Source organism: Drosophila elegans, unplaced genomic scaffold (assembly GCF_018152505.1).
Source record: "Drosophila elegans isolate 14027-0461.03 unplaced genomic scaffold, ASM1815250v1 contig_476, whole genome shotgun sequence".
NCBI classification, from domain to species: Eukaryota; Metazoa; Arthropoda; class Insecta; order Diptera; family Drosophilidae; genus Drosophila; species Drosophila elegans.
In genome coordinates, this window is record NW_024545863.1 from 1,086,007 (window position 1) to 1,107,559 (window position 21,553).

Consider the following 21,553-nt stretch of genomic DNA (forward strand, 5'->3'; position numbering starts at 1 on the left):
TAAAGTGCTATTAAAGAAGTTTTCATTTCAAAAATATTTATCTATTTCACAAAAATTGTAAATATTTTCTAAAAAATAAATCATGTTTTTTTAAGACACTCCCGAGTACATTTAAAATGTCTTTTAATTTAAAATTAAAGTTTAAATGAAACATATATATTCTTAAACTTTTTTGAAAGCAAAGTATTGAGTTCGGTTTTCTATGGACCAGCCTTATTACAACTTTTTTGTCTATCCTATGCTTTTAGTTTTTCTATATTTGTTGTTCATGTTTGTTACATTAAATAAACACAAGGATAAATTTTCATAAAAATGATAACTTGCATTGTAAATCATATCAAATGTAATTGAAAGTTCATTGACCTTTACTCATTTCTGACTGAATTATGCGCCACCCCAAATCCTTGAGTAATAAAACAAGCATAGCAGTTATTGGAAACAGCGCCACACAAAACATAACAGTAGAATCCTTCATGCGTCTAAAAAGACTGCCAACAGCGACAGGATTACAGGACAAAGTTTAACATTTCTAGTGAAAATTGGTAAACAGCAGCTGCTTTTAACTTTCCAGAGGCAAAACATTCAAGTAACAGAGAAGCCACCCCTGATTTCCCCCTCCTATTTCGAACATTGCCCCGTTTGCAGGGGTGTTTGGCATCTACAGAATGTTAACCAAGCTCTGAAAACGCACTGCTAATGTAATGGTAAAAGGAAATACCGTAGCGTCGGGAAAACTCCTGTAAACTGCTGTTTTAGGTTTCCCTTAACTAATTAGAACGTAGGTTTTGCAGTTTTTTATTACCCATTATCTATATTTGGGCACTGCAAATAAATAGATTTAAACAACAAAATTAAAGCTAAATTTAATTTATTTTTATTCCTAAAATTTTCATGATTTATGTTATAAAAAATATTTAAAAACAGTTTTTCATCGTTATATCTCTGTTTCTAAATAACTAAATCTATTTATTTTTACTACATTTTAAAAAGTTTAAATAAATGATAAAAATAAGTAAACATTTTTTGACATTGAAGGAAAATGTAATAACGTTTAGAAATACATTTTTATAATGTTATCATTGCATTATACAAGAAACAAGGTAAAATCCTTGGATTCAATCCTGTGAAAACCTCCAAGCAACTGGATAGTCAATAAATTAATTATTTTTCGTACATTATAAGTAAAAGTATTTTGTCAACAATCAAATATATAAATCAATCCAAGAATGGCTTCAAGCATCAAACCACATTTCGAGCAGTGTGCAATGGAAAGTTCATTTGGCAAATGGATGCTGCGCATTTAGCAGCCGGCTGATGAGGTGGAGATGTGGGTCTGAGCCAGGCCAGTGGCTTTTAACTCCCTTTAAAATAGTTTTAATTGAATTTATTGATATTTTAGAAGAGCGAAGAGACAGGCATTTATACACACACCCACTCCTCGCACAAGTCAAATGCAAACCCGAAAACAGAATGAACTGGGGCCTAAAGCTGGGGGCTCTGGGATGTGGGATATGGGATCTGGGATCTGGGATCAGGGAATTGGAATGTGGGGCTCTGTGGCCCCAAAAAACCAAAGTTTTGTTAACTTTTCATCAAGCTAATAAAGCGTGCGTCTTTTTGGCAACGAAATGGAGACAACGACACCGAATCAATGCGCAAAGTCTTGACTCTATAGTAACTATGTGTGCGACTAATGAATAGAAATGTCGTCCTTCAAAACTTTTCGGTTACGAGGCCAAGGAAAATTGACGCTCTATTTGTGTGGGTTAATGAAAATCTGATTTTTGTTCCATATCCTACACACGCACACAAAGTCACACACTATTACAAGAGCACACAAACACACACACACACATCTTATACTTTCAAGTTGACTTAGAGTTTTTGGCTTTTTGAGAGCTCAAGGAAGCGTGGCAGAAGATTTTCGGTTCACTCGGAATGCAAAACTTAAATGCGTGCCATATGAATCGTTAATTGTGTGGGCAGCGGGCGGAAACGGATGCGGGTTGGAAGATGAATAGAGCGGAATGGAAAATTCAGAAAATCCGAGGCAAGGGTGAATAAAAGTAACTTGGCGTGAAGAATTAGGTAGCTTTTTAGACACTTGGTTATTCCTAATGTCGATTTAATGGATTTAAAAACATACATATATGACAAGAGGATTTGGCAGCTAATCAGCTATTTAGAAATATATCTTTGATTAATATTAAAAACTTTTTATTTTGTGTCAGAACTATACTCAAATTTCTATAAAAATTTAAAAAATTAAAGCGTTAAGAAACTACCTTCAAATTAAGTAGGATCAATGCTCTCTTATGCTATTAAATTTAATAGGAATTAAATGCAATTAATCATGGCAAATACTCAATTTGTTTCTGCTTTAAATATGTGAAATATGTGAATTAAGAGCTCTCCATTTATGCTGCCTTAAATCTTGAAAAAATAGCTGATAACAGTTCACATATGTCAGTTATAGTAAATTACTCTGAGTGTCTCATATGGCAATATTTCTTAGTCGTTAATGGACTTCTCTTCCTACTTAAATATATTGTTGGGGGAAGGTCCAAGTTTTTTCATTCATAAATTTTGACATTAGCATATTGCATTTCCATTGCGTTAATGTGACAAAATGACAAATGAAGTTGGTTTCGCCTCCTTTCAGTCGCTTGTAGTGCCAGTCGAAACGAAAGCCGTCTGTCTGGTTTCATTTCCTTCGCCTGCTTTCCGGTTGCTCGAATGGTATTTTATGCGTTTCGCGGCAAACTGCACTTGAATTTGCATTTGCATTTTTCCGAGCGTGGCAAAAAGCAAAACACTCTGACAAGCGTTTACAAACTCGCCAGTGCGACAACGCCAGCAACAAGCCAAGTAGCGCGGCAACTTTGAAATTGATAAATTGATTTATGCAAACAAAACAGAAAGAAATAAGGAATCTCCGGAGATGAAACTTGCTTGACTGCACCATACTATATACACGTATATATATTTGGATCCGTTGAATATGAAAAATGACGATGAGGGGGCGAAAACAAAAAATTTGTAGCCCAACCCGCAGGCTAACACACACAAAAAAAATAGACATTTAAATCTGAGGCTCAGACGTTCGGCACTGGTACATACAAAATCAATTAATAAACAATATGAAACGAAATTTGCAATTGTTCGTATGTCCGCCGCAGACTTGGCCTCTCGACGGCTTTTGTGGCTATTTTAGCTGGAACTAAGGCTTTTCTGTAAAAGCCGCTTCGCTTGTTTTTCCCCAGCGCCGCTTTATGTCACTCTTCAGATCCATTGTGTTGGGATTTGGTGCCATTACTGTTGCTATGGTTCCTGCTGTCTGCTGAGTGACCCACGCCTCCTCACGTTTCAAATAGCAGCTCCACATCGGCAATGCCGATGCTCCACATTCCCGTATCAATTTCCATTTTTTTGCGAAAACACTTTCTGTTGTCGCTGATGCTAACATATCTATCTATATATATACACCTGCGGTCAATATGGAAAAATGGAAAAATGCAAATAAATTAATTTTTATAGGTAGTTAACTTTAGTTGCCAGGATATTTTCAGCTGATTGGGAAAACTATTGCATCGCAAAAGAAAACATTTAGGTATATAATATAATATAATAAGAGTACTTTATTATTCACCTTATTTTTAGGCACTAAATGTTTTTAATCGCTTAAAATCGATAAGAATCTGCGATTTTAAATACGTTTTAACATTTTTTTTATTGCTTTTTTTAAAAAATATCAATTTCTTTCCTTAAGAGTTTTCTCTAAAGAAAGGCCAAAAATGTTGGTGTGCTTAAACATAGATATTTGTTAAGATATAAGCATAGCTTATAATTCTATTACGGTTTTGATAGCATAAAACATTAAATAATTTAAATACGATTTTAAATACGTTTTAACATTTTTTTAATTGCTTTTTTTAAAAAATATCAAGTTCTTTCCTTAAGAGTTTTCTCTAAAGAAAGGCCAAAAATGTTGGTGTGCTTAAACATAGATATTTGTTAAGATATAAGCAAAGCTTATAATTTTATTACGGTTTTGATAGCATAAAACATTAAATAATTTAAGTTTTGTGTGTCTCTTAACACAACAACTGCTATATGGCACTACTATTTTATTAGACGCAACTGTGTAAGCCATGATAGCAGTATGATTTTGATCTGAAATTGTGTCTATATATGTATCTTTGCATGTGCGCTGCGACATTTAAACCGTAAGGACAAACAATTGTACCCATAGTATATGGTAAACAAGTCACGTGCCACGTGTGTTATTGCTTTCCGTTGCCTTTGATTTTGAGAGTGGCGATGAAGGTGGATGCAAGAAAGATGTCGACTTAATGGGCGGTGCCACGCCCACTGGTCTGATGCCTGGCTCACAAGTGATTGCCAAAGCAGCTGGCATTATAAACTTAATTAAAATATCGGCAGACAGTAATAAATGACAGCCCCCGAAAGCAGGCAATGTGTTCTTTTAGAAAGGCAAGCGGCAAATATTTAAACGCACACATATTGTAAAGAGAATTTGTATTTATAGACACACACATCCGCCAGCACACACACTACCCCACACACCCTCACCACCACCCACACCCACACAAATGGCGCTACAATCACAGGTAACTGCTACATGTGTAAATATTTACAAAACGCGCCAAGCGTCGACAAACCGACGCCAGTCATCTTCACATTTGCCGCCAACGAGCGACGCTTCATTGTTGTTGCAGCGCGTAACTCTTTCACTTTGTCCAGGTCCGCTACTTGGGCGCCAGCGGGCAACGGGGCCCAAAATATAGCAAGAATTTGTTAAACCTATCCTAAAAGGATAATCTATAGTATCTATGTAGTACATAGTATGTAGTACATTTTATCTTAATAAGTACACTTGCAGATCTTAAATGTGTTTCATGCAAGTCTGAAGTTTAATTTTTTTAAGCTCCATCTTCTAGTTTCATTGCTTATTTGGTAGTATAATATAACTCAAGTGCATTTTAACTTAAAACGTACATTTGGTGACCCATTTAAGTCTGAAACTAAATTATTTAAAAATATGTATTTAAAGGTTACTTTTATGATAAGCTGAGATTACATGATCTAACTATATTTATTAAATGATATGCTAAAATTGTTATTTATTTATTTAACAAATTAATTCTAGTATATAATATTGGAAGCGAGTGTCCTTTGGCCTGGCTCATATTAAAATGTTTAAGATATTATAGCTGAACGCGAGTTTAGATAAATTCGTGTAATTTGGTTTAGGTTTGTGAGAAAAAAGGTTATGAGGAGGGATTGGATTAAAAATGTAACTTATTCAGGAAAAGTTTTTTTGGAAACACTTTTAAATTTACCTAAAGGTGCGCCAGTCTGCTACTGTCTTTCCACTCGCCCACGCAGGCAACCTCAGGTTTATTTATGCCTTTCGATATTTATCGCTGTTGCTCTATTTGTTTTTGTTGCTGCCAGTGCCGCTTCTCTACAATCCCCCTCTTCTGGATGTGGGTAAATGTGTGCCCGTGTGCCTGTGTGTTTTATTCCCTTTTATTATTATTATGCTGTCATTTCTGCTGTCGCGACATTGTCAGCGAACGTTGTGTGTGCTGTGCGGTTCTCTTTTACGGATCCGTACCATGTAGGATATGAAACTCGGAAGCAGACTCACCGCCTGCGTGTCCATGTTTTTATCCCTGAACGGCGACATCGAAAGGGTTTTGGTTGTCCCGTTCGAACCAGCCGTTTTATGGGCCATCATGCCATTGGTAAGGCCCGAAATCAAAACTGTTTACTACTCCAATTTCGTAATTTTCTCCCATTGCACTTGCTGTCGAATATGCCTCATAATGTCAACAAGGCAATATATCAAATGGCCCCTAAGGATGTCTTCAAGTTGTACTTTGTCTAAGGTTGTTGACATAAGGATTCTATAAATTAATAAATGTGGTGCCCAAAAATTCGGAATAAGCAGTTATAAAATTATACTTATGACTAAACTGGTCCCATTATATAAAAAAGTCAAAATGGGTTCTAATAATTTATTAAACACCCAAGAAAGGCATGATTTCCACCCCACAAAAAAATATATCTAAGCTCACCCCCCTTTCGAATGCATAAGTATACTGAAGCATCAAAGGCAAACCGTTTAAACTCTCTGCTCGCCTGCTGACTTTGATATACAGCCATTTGAGTGTCGCTCAAAGTAATAGCAAAAAATAGTGGAGTATGTGGAACAACCCTTAGGGCAATGCAATATATGCATTTCGTGCGATCTGACAGTTTTCCCCTTGCAATTCCAATAGGAGGACGGCAGAACCAACTTATAATAACTTAAATCAATAAAAAAAAGTGTTTTATTATTTAGCGAGGGTAGGAGAAACCAGAATCAAATGGTTAAAGCCATACGGATAGCCACAAATTAAAATTCTTCTTTTTTACAGGCTCATTGATAAACAAATTATTATTTTATTTAGCAAAGTTATACAAACAATAACAAACGCGTGCAAACAAAATATATGGAAATATGATAATGTACGTAGGTAAAGAAACTTTAGTTTTCTGACAGCTTTGTGATAACGCCAACTACTGAGTGGTTATAATATATATTATACATTTTTTTATAAACAACTACACAAAATCTATAATAAGTATAATTACTATTATTAAATAGGTTTAAACAGCAAACGACCGGGGTTAATTTGGCGAATTAAACAAACTCTGGATGTATGTAGATATACACGCGGTCTTTACTAATTGGAGTACTTCCAAAGAGCATATATGATCAAAATTAGATATGTTAGATAATGTATTATACTTTCTATATATTATAATACAAACAAGCTTATGAATTATCATGAACCTAGAGGGCCACTCCACTTGAAAAAAGCGTGTTTAAGCTAAAGGAATTTCATTATTATTATATATAACATATTATATTGACATTTGCATATGTTAAGCTATCTATCTATCAGCTACTTCTAAAATTTAATATTTTTTTTTATTATTATTATTATTGCGAGTCAGGTAAAACATGTCAGAATGACAAACCGCGGTTAAACATTTCGATCCGATTAAATCTGTGTTGTTACCTAATCGGCAAAGCCTGAAATAAAATAAGGTGTTTAATATTGATCGTACATTTAGTTACACAATTAAAAAATATAAGATCGAAAATGTGCACAAAAAAACTGGGGTTGGTAAACAATTATAATAATTATAATTATTATAACATCAGCATTGCAAGCTATATATTGGGTTTCAATTGACATGACCAATAATTCACTTTTGGCGGTTATAATGGAACTAGAAATATTACTACTCACGGTGGTATCCCTGTTAAGCCATGCAAATGGAGCAAAGTACGAACTTTCGGTGGCGGATGAGGATATATTCAGCAGTTGTAATAGTCCTGACCCCGGCACACTCGACATAAACGGCCTTGTGGATTTATCGGAGCTCTCCACATCCATGTCTGCTGAGGGTGTAACCATAAGCGGAAACGCAACTTTAATTTGGGACATAAAACTTGAGGATCGCGTACAAGTGATTAAGAATATCCAACATTTAATGTGAAAACAACTTGAAATATTTTGTATATATGTATTCCAGATGAGCACGAACCTTTTATATTTCGATAGGGGCACTTGGACGCCAACAGTATTCTCAATGGTTTCAAGGGACTTCTGTAAGTCGATGTACGATAAAAATCAGTACTTTTACAAATACTGGACCGGTTATATTACAAACGATATTCAAGATAAATGTGTCAATGTTCCTGGGGTAGGTATAAATACAATTTCTTCATTTAAAAACATATTTTCACGCCATTGCACGGCAGACTAAAATTATCCATAAGACCTATACGTTGAGTTTGACCGCCGATGTCATGGGTCCACTTCGAGAAGGAACCTACAAAGCCCAAATAATGTTCCGAGCTTATGATACCAAGGGATTCGAACGGCCAACTCGCATTTGCTTGGAAATAAGGGGCGACTTATTCAAGGTATAACCGAAACTATGAAGAGTATTAAAAACATCGCATCCGAAAGAGAGTATAGGCAGAAAACCTAAGGAATAAAAGTATTTACTAACAGAATCTTCGACAACAAATAAAATATTGGTCGTTTACTAAAATATGTACGAAATTTATTATTGGTGTGAAGCGTACAAATCAAAGATTTATCATTATGTTTATATATATACACTCAAATACACTTACGGGCTAGGCAGAAATCAGCTTAGGTCTATCACTTAAACAAATGTAGCGTCATACTCTTAATAAGCTACGGACACTCGTCCGAATTCATTAAACGATTGCCAGTGGTCAGCGACAACATGGTCGACACTGCTAACTTAACTAAGACACAGGAGATCGTTGAGGCGTTCATGTTGGCGGGCAGCAGTCGCCGCCGCCCGATCATGTCATATGCGGCGAGGCCGTTGTCGCCGACTTCCCCGCAAAGAATCGACTGCCGCCGGTCTGGTTGGTAAAGAGTAGCGTGTCCACTGAGGGCAGCATCTGGTTAGATCTCACCAGCAGCGGCACATTCACCATGGACACAGACGGTGTCTGGGTGGCCAAACTCGTGGTCACAGACTGCGCTGCGCTGCTACCCGCACTGCTGAGCTTGCCATGCGCATTTAGCGTGAAGGCGGGCAGGTAGTAGTTCCCAGATCTCACCGGCAATGCTTGCGCCGAAGTCGCGGTATTGGATGAGGAGGAGACGGCGGTCAGTTCCATGGAGGCGGGTGACGAGAACGGCGAGGACTCCAGTGAGGGGCAAGCTAGGCGATCGCTGGGCTTACAAGGCACTGCAAATAAAAAATACAAACATTAAAACTCTTTTATCTTAACAAGAAATTTAGATAAAAATCTCTAATTAAACTCAAGATTTGAAACTATATGTTTTAGGATGTCAGGAAACTTACTGAAATCATCATCTGGCAACATATCGTCCGGTAATTCGTTTTTAATCTGAAAGTGCAGAGCAGCGGCCGAGTCTGAGATTGCGTTGTCGGATGTCCCCATCTCGGTGTTCGCATTGGGGGCATCGTATAGGCCGCACTCCTCCATTTCCAGGGCCTGCTCCATGATCAGCTCTTCGGCAGAAGTCAGACTGAGACCGTGCAGGTCGAGGAATGGACCCTGGTTCTGCACCGGCTCCTTCTTGATGTGCGGCACCGCTGGAGCAGCAACGGGCTCCAGGCTGGACTGCTGCAATTGAGGCTGCTGCAGAAGCTGCGGCTTTTGCTGCAATTGCTTCGGCGCCAGCTGCTTACGCTCGCGCTTGGCTTTGGTCTGCTTGGGTGCCGGCGGAGGTAGGGTCACCAACACGTTGCTCAGCTCCTGCTGATGCTGTTGTGCTGGTGGCGTCGGGTGCACCTGCTGCAGAGCTGTGCCCGCTGGCAACGTGATTCCCAATGCGGCAAGGGTGGCCTGCTGTGGCTGCTTCTTTTTGCGTGCCTGTTTTGGGGGCGCCGCTGCTGGCGTAGGTGCAAGATTGGGTTTGACTTTTGGTTCAACAGAAGCGGAAACGTCACCGGGATTCCCTGCTCCAGCTGCTGTAGCCGCCGCCGCTGCCGCTGCTGCTGCTGCCGCAGCCTTTTGAGCCTTGTTGGTCGTTGACTTTTTCGAGCAGTACGAAGGAATGTTCTCGAGATGTTCGCCCGTCTTGTGGTCCACCTTGTGACGGCGTCTCGTGTGCTTCAGCCAATTGGGAAAGTTTGTGAAGTCGCGCGGACAGTAGTTGCACTTGAAGGGCCGCATGCCAGTGTGTATATTAGAGTGTTGCTTTAGTTTTGAGTTGCTGATGAAGCTCTTGTCGCACACGGTGCAGGCGAAGGGTCGCTGCTCCAGATGCACCAGGTTGTGGACCTTCAGGCAGCGCTCCGTCTTGTACATCTTGCCGCACTTCTCGCAGCGGTAGGAACGCGTCTGCGCATGGTACTTCTGGTGGCGCTGCAGATGGGAGCGCTCCTGGAATCGCTTCTGACATTCGGGGCACTCGTACGGCTTCTCCGATGAGTGAATCCGAGCGTGGTGCGTTAGGTTGATTTTCTGAACAAACTTCTGTCCGCAGATGTCACACTGGTATTTCTTATTATCGCTGTGGATTTTCCGGTGCATCCACATACTGCCCAATTTGAGGCTAGAGAGTGTGTGGAAATAGGTCAATAGGAGGGACTAGAATCAAATTTCTGATTCTACTTACCATTTGCCGCAGTCGGGGCACTTCTTCCAGGTGTCCTTGCGTCCCTCGGTGCGGTGCGTTTTCAGATGCTTCTTCAATCCAGCCAGCACCTCAAACTCCCGCTGGCACTCGCTACAGCGATAGGTAAGCCTCAACCGATGGTTTGCCGCCTCGTGCTTGGCCACTTCATCCGGCGTCTCCAGCAGCATCCCATTGCAGTCTAGGCACTTGTTCAGCGGTGCCGGATCCACCTCGAAGGGCTTGGCTTCCGAAGCGACTGATGGTGGCGGCATGCTGACCGCATCTGCGGCAACCGCCTCAGCCGACTTGGTCTGCTGGAAGATGGTGAACGACGGCGGCAGGAGCTCGGACTCGCACAGCTCCACCTTGGTGACCACTTGCTCTGGCGGGTGCTTCTCCTCGGGCGGCTCCTCCTTAAAAACCTTTAAACGCACCGCCGTTGCCGCCGGCAGCTTGGGTTTGCTGCGCTGCAGCAACTGGGGCATTTGCATCTGCTGCTGCTGAATCTGCTCTGGCGATAGCTTCAGGGGCGTGGATGCACCACTGGAAGAGGTCTTCTTGAAGGGTGAGTTGGTGAAGGCGTTCGGTGGCTCAGGACGCAGGAAAGTCACATTAAACTCAGAGCCGGAGTGGTTATCACTGGCCAAACTGCTGGACACGGCGGCGGAGGAGCTGCTGGCCGCCGCCAGGTCATCGCGGCAGACGTCCGAGGAGAGATTCAGCTCGGTGTTGTTCTGGGCACTCTCGTCCAGGACGCGCCAGAAGTCCGTGGAGGAGAGGCTATTGCCATTGACGAAGCTGGCCGAACTGATGGTCACGCAGGCCGACAGATCGATGTCCAGCGACTCGTCCTTGATGCTCGATATCGAATCAAAGTTGTTGATCCGCAGCAGCGAGCTGAGGATCTCGTCGTGGGCCGCCTTCGTGGGGGTGCCCGCATCGCCGCCGTAAATTTTAGGCGGCAACTTCTTGCTTGGCGCCTCCTCCGCCTTCATTCTCTTGCCCTTGCCGCCCTCCATTCGCCTTGCCTTGCGTACACGTACAGGTTATGCGGTCGGCGTTTTCGCTCGCCGTATTTTTGCTTAGTTCGCAGCGCCGCTGGCGCTTCACAATCACTGGTCGTCTTTATCCGGTCACTGGGTCCTTAATTCACTCATTGCAATCGCTTTTGCTGGGTTAAGCGCGCCGCAATTGATCGAAAAACATTTAATTATTGTGAAATGCGCCTCGGCTTTGTTGTTTTTGTCACGCTTACAATTCTCGAGTCGCCATTTTGAGAACAGTGTTGCAAGACGCGCCGCTGGATGGCAGTCCCGCCAACAGTGTTGGCTGCTGGCGGTTTTATAGCTATATATGTATGACTCCACTAATTGGGTACTAAATATGTGATTAAATAACTAAAACTGTTTTCTTTTACTAATAAAGCCACCTTTAAAATCTATGAAATCTATATAACCATAACATTGAGTTCTAGACTTTGGCTTATGTTGTAAAAAATGTTTTTATTCTGACCACTATTAAAAACTACTAACAAGTCCAAACAGGAAGATATGTTTTTTTTTAATTCGGTAATACATAGTTCTGTTTTTTCTTTCTTAAGGGGAGCTAAAAGTAAGTTTCAAACAGTCAAGCGCCATATTATTTCCCCAATTACATGTATTATTAATTACAAATTTTTGGAGGACGAATACAATTTTCTTTTGAGAACCCGAATGTTCATAGATTTATTTCGTTAGTGGTAAACATATGTATATATCGAAAAGTCACAAAATCATCGTTCAATTATTTAAATTATATAGATTTTACTTTTCAGTTGAAAGTATTTTGTTGAATCACGTATCGTATATTATGTTTCTAAATGTAGTTGCAAGCAATATTAAAAATTGTTCGAGCCTCAAGAGGTTCGTTTGAGTAAACATTTTGTTACCCAATTTATTTTTTGACAGTCCTTTTTATTTTATTTAGAAGTAAATTTTCATTAACTTATTTATTGAATTATATATATGGCTATTTACCCGCTAGAACTAGCTAGTTAGTATTTTAACGGTATGCATTATTCTTTAAAGTACATAAATGGTATCCAATGGTATTTTTTACACACTAAAATACTTTTAGCGCTTTGTAATAAACATGGCGTCAGAGGGCGAAAACGTTGTGATGGAAAGTCCAGGTAAAGTCCAATTTTTGAAATATTGCTAGCTCCATTCGACCGCAACGAAGTGGCCGGCGACTAATTACTCAGTTCGGATAAGGATAGTCCGAAACTTGACATCGTCAGTCATTTTGAACAGGCCCAAAAAACCTTTTGAAAAAAACGAGAAAATCACGAGGCACCGAACTCCGAATACCGCGCGTACAGTTTATGTAAACCGCATGGATTAACTAAAATAGTTAATTGCCGTTTTCCAGGTCGACGCACACGTTCCGGACGCAAGGCCGCATCGCCGGCTGCATCATTACCAACTCGGAGCACCCGACGCACATCCAAGCGGAACATACAGGTTTGTAAATCACTCCTAGTTACAACTTACTTTTCGACGACACACTCCAAATGATGTAAACGATTGCAATTTCAAGTGCGGATGTGGCGTTGTTCCATCCGCACATGATTTCCTCCCTGGAGGAGCAAGTGATTACCTGCAAGGGCCAACTGATGGCAAATAATCTACAGAATCAACTTGCACTACCTGTAACAACTATTAACCCGCCTATTCTTGCAGCTAAGCGACCACGAAGAGGAACCCGAGGAGCAGGTGGTCATGATTCTGGATGAGGAGGAGCCATTTGCAGGTGCGACCACCGAAGAGGCTGCCCCGCTGGAGCCCCAGTTCGAGGAGACGCAGCACCAGCTGGACGACGATGTGGAGATGTTGACGCCCGCCGAAACTGGCGGCGTGGATGAGAAGAGCTCCTCCTTTCCGTTTGGCACGGTGGCGGAGCAGCATTCAGAGACCAGCGATGATATTAAGGAGAGTCGCGGCCAGGCCGGCGTTGATACTTTGCTAGCCTCAATGGCCGGTGATAATGCCAATAGTTTACCCTCCGTGGGTGGAAACGATGAGAGTGACAACGCAAACAAGAAGGCGGACTTTGAGTACAATGTGGAGGTCCTGCAGCCGCAGCCAGAGAAACTGAATTCATCTGAGGACTCTAGCTCCCACCATGCTATAGCTGAGGATCTGGCCGACGAGGCGGACACCAGCAATGCAACCATAGTCAACACAGAGATCATCTCAGAGGACGAACTACCTCCTCCCAGCAAGCCGGAGATCAACGATGCCGAGGAAGTGTCCGACGAGGAGCTTCCGGCACCGCAAAGGGCCGAGCTTCCAGCGGATGCTGAGGTGATCTCCGAGGACGAGCTGCCCACCCACAACAACAACAATACCGCTAGTGAGACGAAGGCTCCTGTGAAGCGCAAGGCGGATATAGAAACAGATAAAGACACTTTAGATAAGGCGACAATCAGTCGTGAAACGAGCGCAAAAGAAAAGTCTGAGGAACAATATAATCCGGGGAGTCCCACGTCGGAGAGCAATGATGCACAGCCCTCGGAGAAAAGGGTGAAAATTGAAGGTAATTAGTTATAATCGGAAACTAACTTGATGCAAAATACTTAATACTCAAATCAACAGAATCCGAACCCAAGGACAAGAAGAAGGAAAAAGAGCGTGATAAGGAGAAAGATAAGGAAAAGGATAAGGATAAAGAGAAAGATAAGGACAAGGACAAGGAAAGGGAGCGTAAAAAGCTTCCCGACCTAGATAAATACTGGAGGGCTGTCAAAGAGGACTCCACCGACTTCACCGGCTGGACATACTTGCTGCAGTATGTGGACAGTGAGGTGGGACAATCGCATTTAAGATGATCTTTTAGACTTTAAAATAATGTAATTTAATTCTACTCTAGTCCGATGCGGAGGCGGCTCGCGAGGCTTACGACACATTCCTGTCCCACTATCCCTATTGCTATGGCTACTGGCGCAAGTACGCCGACTACGAGAAGCGCAAGGGCATCAAGGCCAACTGCTATAAGGTGAGTACCTACCATACATTCGGTCGTGCAATTAAATATCTTTCGCAATTTCTTGTATTACGCTTACAATTACGATTACAATTGATATTCATATATTTGTTGTTAAATGCAATTTATTATGACCTAATAAAAACTACATTCAATAAATGCAACATCTACAAAAAAAAAAAAACAATTTAAGAATACACATCCAAAACTTTAGTAGTAAAACCTCCAGTCAGGGTCGTATTTTCTTAGACGTTAAATGTTTATTTCAGGGAATGAAACTGGTTTCAGTTTCGGAGCATTTTAGAATTTAGGTGGGGAAATCACATAAAGGTGGCTTGTTTTTAAAAGAGCTAGAGATAAAAAAGTTGTTTACATAATTTCAAAGAAATTGTTTTTCATTTGAGCTGTCAATATTTTGGTTGTTAAAATTGTTTACAAATAATTTGTTACCTTTTTATTGTGGCTTTCCCACTTAAATGACGTAGCATTTTTAGTTTCGGTTTCTTACATCCAACTCACGTATCCTTTAATACCGATGACAATTGTTTAGAGATAGACTTGACTATATGTACATTTTTATTGTCGTATTCACCACTTTTACCAAGTACCATTTTGTTCAACCCATGCACATTTTTGGGAGATTTTTGTCTCTGGAATATAACCAAATTGCTTCACGACACAAATTTGATGTTCTCAGTACAATTCACCACTGTGTCGCACAACTCACGTTGTAGCCCAGCCCAATTTAGCTCAGCTTAGCTCAGTTGACCTCTGAACCCTTGAACCCCAGACCGACCCGAATCCGATTCTGAAAGCGATTGACTTGTCGAGTCGCTGCTCGATGTTCGATCCGTCTACTTTTTGATCTTCGTACGTTTGTATTACCAGTTTACCTCTTCAGTTACGTTACCTCCATCCTTCTTCAACACGATATAAATAGTGAGCTCTCGCATCTCGTACATTCGTAAGTACAAATGGCGTTTAAATGAAATTTTTAAGTCTTTTTGTGAAGTTTCTTGTATATCGAACACTTAAAAGTGTGTGCCTAAAAAAGAAAACAACTACAACTACAACTACAACCTGTGTGTTATGTATTCCGTGTATCTGTAAAGTCGCTAAGTTAGTCTTTAAGCTCAAACACCATTCACATTTAACGTTAGACTTAAGTCTCTGAGCACTTAAAGCTTGAAAGATTACTATAAACCACAAAAATTTCTATATTTCTCTTCTGCGTTCGATCCAACTATAATTCAAAAATCGAAAAACCAAAAAAAAAAAAAAACAAACAAAAAAACGAAAACTTGTACCCCGAACATACGAAAATGACCAAATCCTAGGTGTTTGAGCGCGGCCTGGAGGCGATTCCCTTGTCGGTGGATCTGTGGATCCACTACCTGATGCACGTCAAGGCGCACCATGGAGACAATGAGCAGTTCATCCGCAACCAGTACGAGCGGGCGGTGAAGGCGTGTGGCCTGGAGTTCCGATCGGACAAGCTCTGGGATGCCTACATCCGCTGGGAGAACGAGTCGAAGCGCTATAATCGAGTGGTGCAGATTTACGACAGGCTACTAGCCATACCCACTCAGGGCTATAATGGCCACTTTGACAAGTGAGTTGGTCAAAACACACACCTCTTATCAAGGGCCGATTATATTGTAGCACTTGCCTTTACAGTTTCCAGGATGTGATCAATCAGCATGCTATTACCAGCACAATTGGCAACGAGGAACTCGTCCGCCTGCGCAAAGAATTCCATGAACGTCAGCAGAGCAAGTCCTCCAAGTCCTCGTCCAAGCACCGTCGTGATAGCAGCAGCTCCAAGGACAAGGACAAAGACAAGGATAAGGACAAAGACAAGGATAAGGACAAAGAGAAGGAAAAGGAGAAATCTAGCGGTGGTGCTGGTAAGTCGCCCAAAGATATTAGTGAAACTCATGTCGATGAATCAGATAGTACCACCGATCTGACCGAAAGCGAGTCATCGACTGCAGCTCCAAAGGCCTCACTGCCTCAGATCGATTTCAGTGATCTTAGCACGCTAAATGATGAGGAGGTGGCCAGCATAAAGGACAGGGCCATATCGGCGCGGCGCAAGATTCACAAGGTGACCGTGGGCGCAGTGACTGCCCGCTGGTCCTTCGAGGAGGGCATCAAACGACCCTACTTCCATGTGAAGCCCCTCGAAAGGGCGCAGCTCAAGAACTGGAAGGACTACCTGGACTTTGAGATTGAAAAAGGAGATCGCGAGCGCGTCTTGGTTCTGTTTGAGAGATGCCTAATCGCCTGTGCTTTGTATGACGAGTTCTGGCTGAAGATGCTTCGCTATCTGGAGTCCTTGGAGGACCAGAGCGGAGTCACCAAACTGATTCGCGATGTCTTCAGTCGCGCCTGTCGCATCCACCATCCGGATAAGCCTAGCCTGCACCTCATGTGGGCCGCCTTCGAGGAGTGCCAGCTCAACTTCGATGCCGCCGCCGAGATACTGGAGCGCATCGAGCAGCGTTGTCCCAATCTCCTGCAGCTGGCCTACCGACGCATCAACGTGGAGCGACGTCGCGGAGCGCTGGACAAGTGTCGCGAGCTGTACAAGCACTACATAGAGAGTACAAAGAGCAAGGGCATTGCCGGCAGTCTGTCCATCAAGTATGCCCGTTTCCTCAACAAAATCTGCCACGATATCGATGCGGGTATGGCTGCACTGCAGCAGGCACTGGAACGCGATCCGGCCAACACTCGGGTGGCCCTGCAAATGATCGATCTGTGCTTGCAGCGCCCCAAAGTGGACGAACAGGAAGTGGTCCAGATCATGGACAAGTTCATGGCCCGCGCGGACATCGAAGCCGATCAGAAGGTCCTGTTTGCCCAGCGCAAAGTTGAGTTCCTCGAGGACTTTGGCAGCACGGCGAGGGGCCTGCAAGACGCCCAACGCGATCTCCAGCAGGCTCTAAGCAAGGCCAAGGAAGCGCAGAAGAAGAGGTGAGAATACAAGATTTAATCATTCTCTTTCTACAATTGCAGAGGTTATTTATAAAATTGAGCACAAGTTTGTAATGCAGTAAAGTATTTATATTCCTGATAAGCTTCCCTGGAAGAGTAGATCTAGCGGTGTCCGTTTGTCTGTCCGTTTCTATGCAAGGAAAGCTATCTGTATGAAATACACACAACCTCTCCGTTTCAGAAATTAAATAATAATATATCATTAAGGTTTCGTAGAAGCAATTGGGAAATGAAATGGAAAGCAAATTAAACCTTTGCTGTTTTTAAAGTTATACAAATATACTTTGGGGTAGTACGTAATGGATTAATATTTCACATTGGTTTTAATTTTATCAAAATCGAAAAATTTTGCTTTCTTATTTTCTTGTTGAAATCAAATTTTGTATTTCTCCTTGCAGTGATAGCAGTCCTAGTCGCAAGAATTCCTCGGGTGGCAAAGAGGGTGCCGCTCCTTCCGGATCTGGATCCTCATCCTTGGCGACGGCCTACAACAATGGTGGAGCGGGCGCGGCAGCGGCAGGCTACAATTATGGAGCGGCCAATGCCGCCGCCTACTACGGCCAGCAGAGTGCCGGCGGCGGAGGAGGACCCTATCCGCCACAGCCGCCGCAGCAGCAGGCCTCCTACGACTCGTACTACAATCAGTGGGGCTATGGACCGGGTGGCGCCAGCAGCGGCGGCGGCAGCAGTAGTGGCGCCGGCTACAACTACGGCCAGTGGAGCGGCTATGGCAACTACTACTGAGAGTTAAGCTTAAATGTAATCCACCTCCAGCCACTCCCACTCCCACTCCCACTCCCTGTAGCTCTAAGACGCCCGCCCCCAAACTCGATTAATTACGCCTTGCTCTGCTCTGCTCTGCTTTGTTAAGTTATAGACTTCTAATTTTAATTTTATATCGCGATTCCTAATAATACATATGGTTATGTAAGAGACAACAACAAAAACCACCACCACCACCAGCCCACAATGCGTAAAATAAAGGATATCAGCTTAATCGGTTCACCATAAATCTTACTGCTTGTATTTATCGCCAAGAGGTTCTTCTTGGGAGAGGGTCAAACGAGCGGGCTGGCTCAACTGAAGTCTAGAGATTGGGACGATACCAGGTCACCTCGCCGCCATTGCAGCCGGTTACGAGGAGCGGCTCCCTGGGGCTGAACTTGGCGCACAGCACGACGTCCTGGTGCTCCGTGATCTTGGCCAGCTCAATTAGCTTCCGTGGCTGCCGCTTGACCTCCTCGAAGGCGTGACACCTGGGATAGTCGCAGCAATCGTCGCTGTAGCCCAGCAATCGCACTCCGTTGCCGTACGGCGAGCACACGATCCTGCCGTCCGCCGAGAAACCCGGCTCCTTGATGAATCCCGGCTTGGTGTTCGTCTCGGCGGCATAGTAGAGCAGCTTCTTGGCATTCACCAGTATGGAATGGCCGTTCTCCTTGGCCGTGGCCGCCGTCGCATGACTAGGGATGAAGGGTCGCAGGCGCAGCCGATGGCCGATCTCCAGGCGCACCGTGGTGTCGCTGTTGGTACTGATGGCGCTGATGGAGCTACTGCTGCTGGAGCTGCTGCTGCTGCTGCTGGAGCTACTGCTGCTGCTGCTGCTGCTCTGGTTGTTCTCCGTTGGCGGCGGGGTGCCCAGCTGGCGATGACCACTGCTGCTGTTGACCATCAGGCGATTGGCCATCGAAGGTCGCAGCGGGAGGACTCCGCTGCTGATGGCATACACAAAGTTGTAGCCGCTCACTTGGTTGTTGGAGTTGCGCGCCCGGTTCTGCCGGATGGCACGCTCCTGGACGGTGACCTCCGCCGCCCAGATGTCCGGTATGAAGGTGTCGGAACGCGGCGAGGCTGGCGCCGTGGCCGAGGCCAGTCGTCCCGTTCCTGGGTTATCCAAATGGAAGACCTGAACGGTGCCCATGCGCAGCGGTCGCCGCGGCTGCCTGGGCGGCGGGCCATCCGTGTCCTGATCCTGGACGTTTAGGCTGCTGCGACTGGCCGTCGTCGTTGTGGATACACGTTTCTTCTTGGGCTGCGGCTCCTCCTCCTCATCCCGCTCGTCCTCGCTGCTCCGCACCGGCTCCTCGTTGATGTCATGGATGCAGGTCCACTCGCTCTGCTCGTCGCAGCTGACGTTCCGGGTCAGCATGCAGCGACAGTGCGGGTGGATCTGCAAGGCCATGATCATCTCGGCGTCATTCTGCTCCGGGAAGTCCGTGACCAGTTCCACGCGGTTCTTCTTCTGGCGCCGGGAGAACACATGGTCGTACTTGGCCGCCTGTGGGATGTACTGTTCGCCCAACTGCATCAGTCTATAGATACCGGGCTGAAAAATGGTGAGGGTTTTGTCAGTTTCGATTGGTCTGGGGCCTATATAGGAGGGGATCCTAAAGAATTCGCTTCTCATTTGGTATTTAAGTTTCTACATCTATCAGTTTCCGATGCCACGAATTGGAAAAATACTATGGCAATTGTGTGGGCCTACTAATTTAGGTTAGTCTGCAGTCTATATACTAAGGGATCCTAAAGTATTAACCACATTGTGGCTTTGGTTTTCACATTCGCGGGTCATTTAGCAATTACAACCTTCTCTTCTTAGAACTTTCTAGTTCTAGTTCTTTTAGTTTTGGTAATACTAAGCAATGCTACGACACTATTGAGTGTTAATATAAATTCTAGTTAGTCCTTAAGTACTTCCTCCTAAGGCTTGGTATTCAGGCTACCAAAACTGCTTCCAAAACAAGAAGCTTCATATAAAAAACAAACGGGCCAACATTTTTGGAATTAAGTTTTTTAAATTGGGAGCAATTTCGGTAGCCTGCCTTTTTTTAAATAACTAGCTCTAGTTATATCAATATTTGTAACACTATTCAGTGTGAATAACTAACAGTGTGACTATAATGCGACGCACGAGTGACAAACAGGAGAACCTCCTTACCCTGAATCCGCACAGATCCTTGTGCAGCGTGGTGAGGTCGAGGTGATGGATGATCATGATGTAGCCACCGCTGGTGCAGAGGACCAGCTTGTCTCCGGTGGGCGAAATGCGGCACCGCATCAGGCCGCTGGCGTGGAAGACGCGCTGCGAGATCAGGCCCTGCTCCGTCTGCGAGTTGATGTCCCAGGTGAAGATGCTGCCGTCGAAGCCGGAGCTGACCAGTAGCTTGTCCTTGGAGGAGTACTCGATGTTCTTCACCCAGTTGGAGTGACCATGCAGGACGCGCAGTTTCTGTTTCATGTTCCGCAGATCCCAGAGGGCCACGGTGAAGTCGTCGGAGCCCGTGGCAAACAATCGTTCGTCGAAGAATCTGTACATATCATACATATGTAGATGGTATATGGATTGGTTTTCCCGGAATGACAGCTCCATCTCCTCTCTCCACTTACTTGATACAGTTCACGCTATCCGTGTGCGCGTCGGGAACCTTAAAGATCTCCTTCTGTGTGATGGCGTCGAAGACCAGGACGCACTTCCTCTCGGTGGCGGCCACCACCACATTGCCGTCGGCATTGAACTCCAGATTGAAGATGGCCCCGGTGCGACCCGCCTCCATGGGTTTGCAATTGGCGTGGTAGCTGTTGAACATGTTCATGGAGCTGTATATCCGCCGCATCACGAAGTTCTCGTCGCCACCGTGGATGTGGAAGCCACTTTCGCGGCGGCTCAAATACCGCTCCATCTTGTGGGGATCTCAAGGAACCTCTATGGTCTTCCAAAGAAACTGATTCGGATCGGAAAACCTTAAAAAATGTGTGTGTGTGTGTGCGTGTGTGTGTGTAGGCCAAATTCGCGATGCAAGTTTCCCCGTGGCCTTTCTTGTTTTTATTCTAAAACGAGGGCTGCAAAATGGTGCTGCAAGTGACCGATTTCTTTTTTACAACTGAATATTTTTAGAATTTACAAAAAACTAAAAACAATGGTAAATGTAGCCATTTCTGTTGTATCCTTATCCCTTATTCTTCCTTTTTCCCTTATTTCACCGATATTATTTATTTGACACAATGGGATCTTTGTATCAATCGATAAAACGTGGAAAATTTTAAATTAAATTAAATATTTATTTTAAAAATAAAGTAATAAAGTTAAAATCCCTAAAGCCCTAAAGTTTTGATAATAACTACTTTCGACTCTGTTTATACGGAAACATTAACGCATGAATTCAGCACAAAAACTGTCCAAGAAAAAAGAAATCCAGAACATATAATAATAATAAATAATAGTGATCTAGAAAATATAAAATATGAAATAAATACCTTTTCAAGCCATAGTCTTATTTTAATTTTTACGCAAAGTAATTCAATTTATAAATAAA

The 21,553-nt window shown here is 43.4% G+C and overlaps 4 protein-coding genes across 4 annotated transcripts; 2 read left to right on the top strand and 2 right to left on the bottom strand.

Annotated features, from left to right (window-relative positions):
- The first annotated feature begins 7,302 nt into the window (after positions 1-7,302).
- LOC108148602 lies at positions 7,303-8,014 on the top strand. Its single transcript, XM_017275680.1, has 3 exons — positions 7,303-7,548; positions 7,615-7,785; positions 7,844-8,014. Exons 1-3 carry the CDS (start codon positions 7,303-7,305, stop codon positions 8,012-8,014), a joined length of 588 nt encoding a protein of 195 aa, XP_017131169.1.
- Positions 8,015-8,129: 115 nt separating this feature from the next.
- Positions 8,130-11,479, bottom strand: LOC108148909 (serendipity locus protein H-1). Its single transcript, XM_017276224.2, has 3 exons — positions 10,218-11,479; positions 8,935-10,154; positions 8,130-8,817 (listed from the first exon to the last, which is right to left on the bottom strand). Exons 1-3 carry the CDS (start codon positions 11,234-11,236, stop codon positions 8,423-8,425), a joined length of 2,634 nt encoding a protein of 877 aa, XP_017131713.1. The 5' UTR covers positions 11,237-11,479; the 3' UTR covers positions 8,130-8,422.
- An 845-nt stretch (positions 11,480-12,324) lies between these two features.
- Positions 12,325-18,252, top strand: LOC108148765 (pre-mRNA-processing factor 39). The gene is made up of 8 exons (XM_017275967.1): positions 12,325-12,387; positions 12,627-12,718; positions 12,938-13,793; positions 13,853-14,061; positions 14,127-14,252; positions 15,578-15,852; positions 15,918-17,219; positions 17,639-18,252. Exons 1-8 carry the CDS (start codon positions 12,348-12,350, stop codon positions 17,982-17,984), a joined length of 3,246 nt encoding a protein of 1,081 aa, XP_017131456.1. The 5' UTR covers positions 12,325-12,347; the 3' UTR covers positions 17,985-18,252.
- LOC108148766 (DDB1- and CUL4-associated factor 10 homolog) lies at positions 18,238-21,213 on the bottom strand. Its single transcript, XM_017275969.2, has 3 exons — positions 20,628-21,213; positions 20,179-20,548; positions 18,238-19,566 (listed from the first exon to the last, which is right to left on the bottom strand). The coding sequence occupies exons 1-3, from the start codon at positions 20,918-20,920 to the stop codon at positions 18,328-18,330; spliced, it is 1,902 nt and encodes a 633-aa protein (XP_017131458.1). The 5' UTR covers positions 20,921-21,213; the 3' UTR covers positions 18,238-18,327.
- Between the last annotated feature and the right edge of the window lie 340 nt (positions 21,214-21,553).

What these genes read in the sequence shown, in the direction of transcription:
- LOC108148765 (XM_017275967.1), top strand. Translation starts at nt 12,348, where the DNA reads ATGGCGTCAGAGGGCGAAAACGTTGTGATGGAAAGTCCAG. An exon ending in GAAAAGGGTGAAAATTGAAG is followed by an intron (nt 13,794 to 13,852) that starts GTAATTAGTTAT and finishes TCAAATCAACAG; the next exon opens with AATCCGAACCCAAGGACAAG. An exon ending in TATAATGGCCACTTTGACAA is followed by an intron (nt 15,853 to 15,917) that starts GTGAGTTGGTCA and finishes TTGCCTTTACAG; the next exon opens with TTTCCAGGATGTGATCAATC.
- LOC108148602 (XM_017275680.1), top strand. Translation starts at nt 7,303, where the DNA reads ATGGAACTAGAAATATTACTACTCACGGTGGTATCCCTGTTAAGCCAT. An exon ending in AACTTGAGGATCGCGTACAA is followed by an intron (nt 7,549 to 7,614) that starts GTGATTAAGAAT and finishes TATGTATTCCAG; the next exon opens with ATGAGCACGAACCTTTTATA. An exon ending in AATGTGTCAATGTTCCTGGG is followed by an intron (nt 7,786 to 7,843) that starts GTAGGTATAAAT and finishes ATTGCACGGCAG; the next exon opens with ACTAAAATTATCCATAAGAC.
- LOC108148766 (XM_017275969.2), bottom strand. Translation starts at nt 20,920, where the DNA reads ATGGAGCGGTATTTGAGCCGCCGCGAAAGTGGCTTCCACATCCACGGT. An exon ending in GATAGCGTGAACTGTATCAA is followed by an intron (nt 20,549 to 20,627) that starts GTAAGTGGAGAG and finishes TGATATGTACAG; the next exon opens with ATTCTTCGACGAACGATTGT. An exon ending in AGGATCTGTGCGGATTCAGG is followed by an intron (nt 19,567 to 20,178) that starts GTAAGGAGGTTC and finishes ACCATTTTTCAG; the next exon opens with CCCGGTATCTATAGACTGAT.
- LOC108148909 (XM_017276224.2), bottom strand. Translation starts at nt 11,236, where the DNA reads ATGGAGGGCGGCAAGGGCAAGAGAATGAAGGCGGAGGAGGCGCCAAGC. An exon ending in TGCCCCGACTGCGGCAAATG is followed by an intron (nt 10,155 to 10,217) that starts GTAAGTAGAATC and finishes CACACTCTCTAG; the next exon opens with CCTCAAATTGGGCAGTATGT. An exon ending in GTTGCCAGATGATGATTTCA is followed by an intron (nt 8,818 to 8,934) that starts GTAAGTTTCCTG and finishes TTTTATTTGCAG; the next exon opens with TGCCTTGTAAGCCCAGCGAT.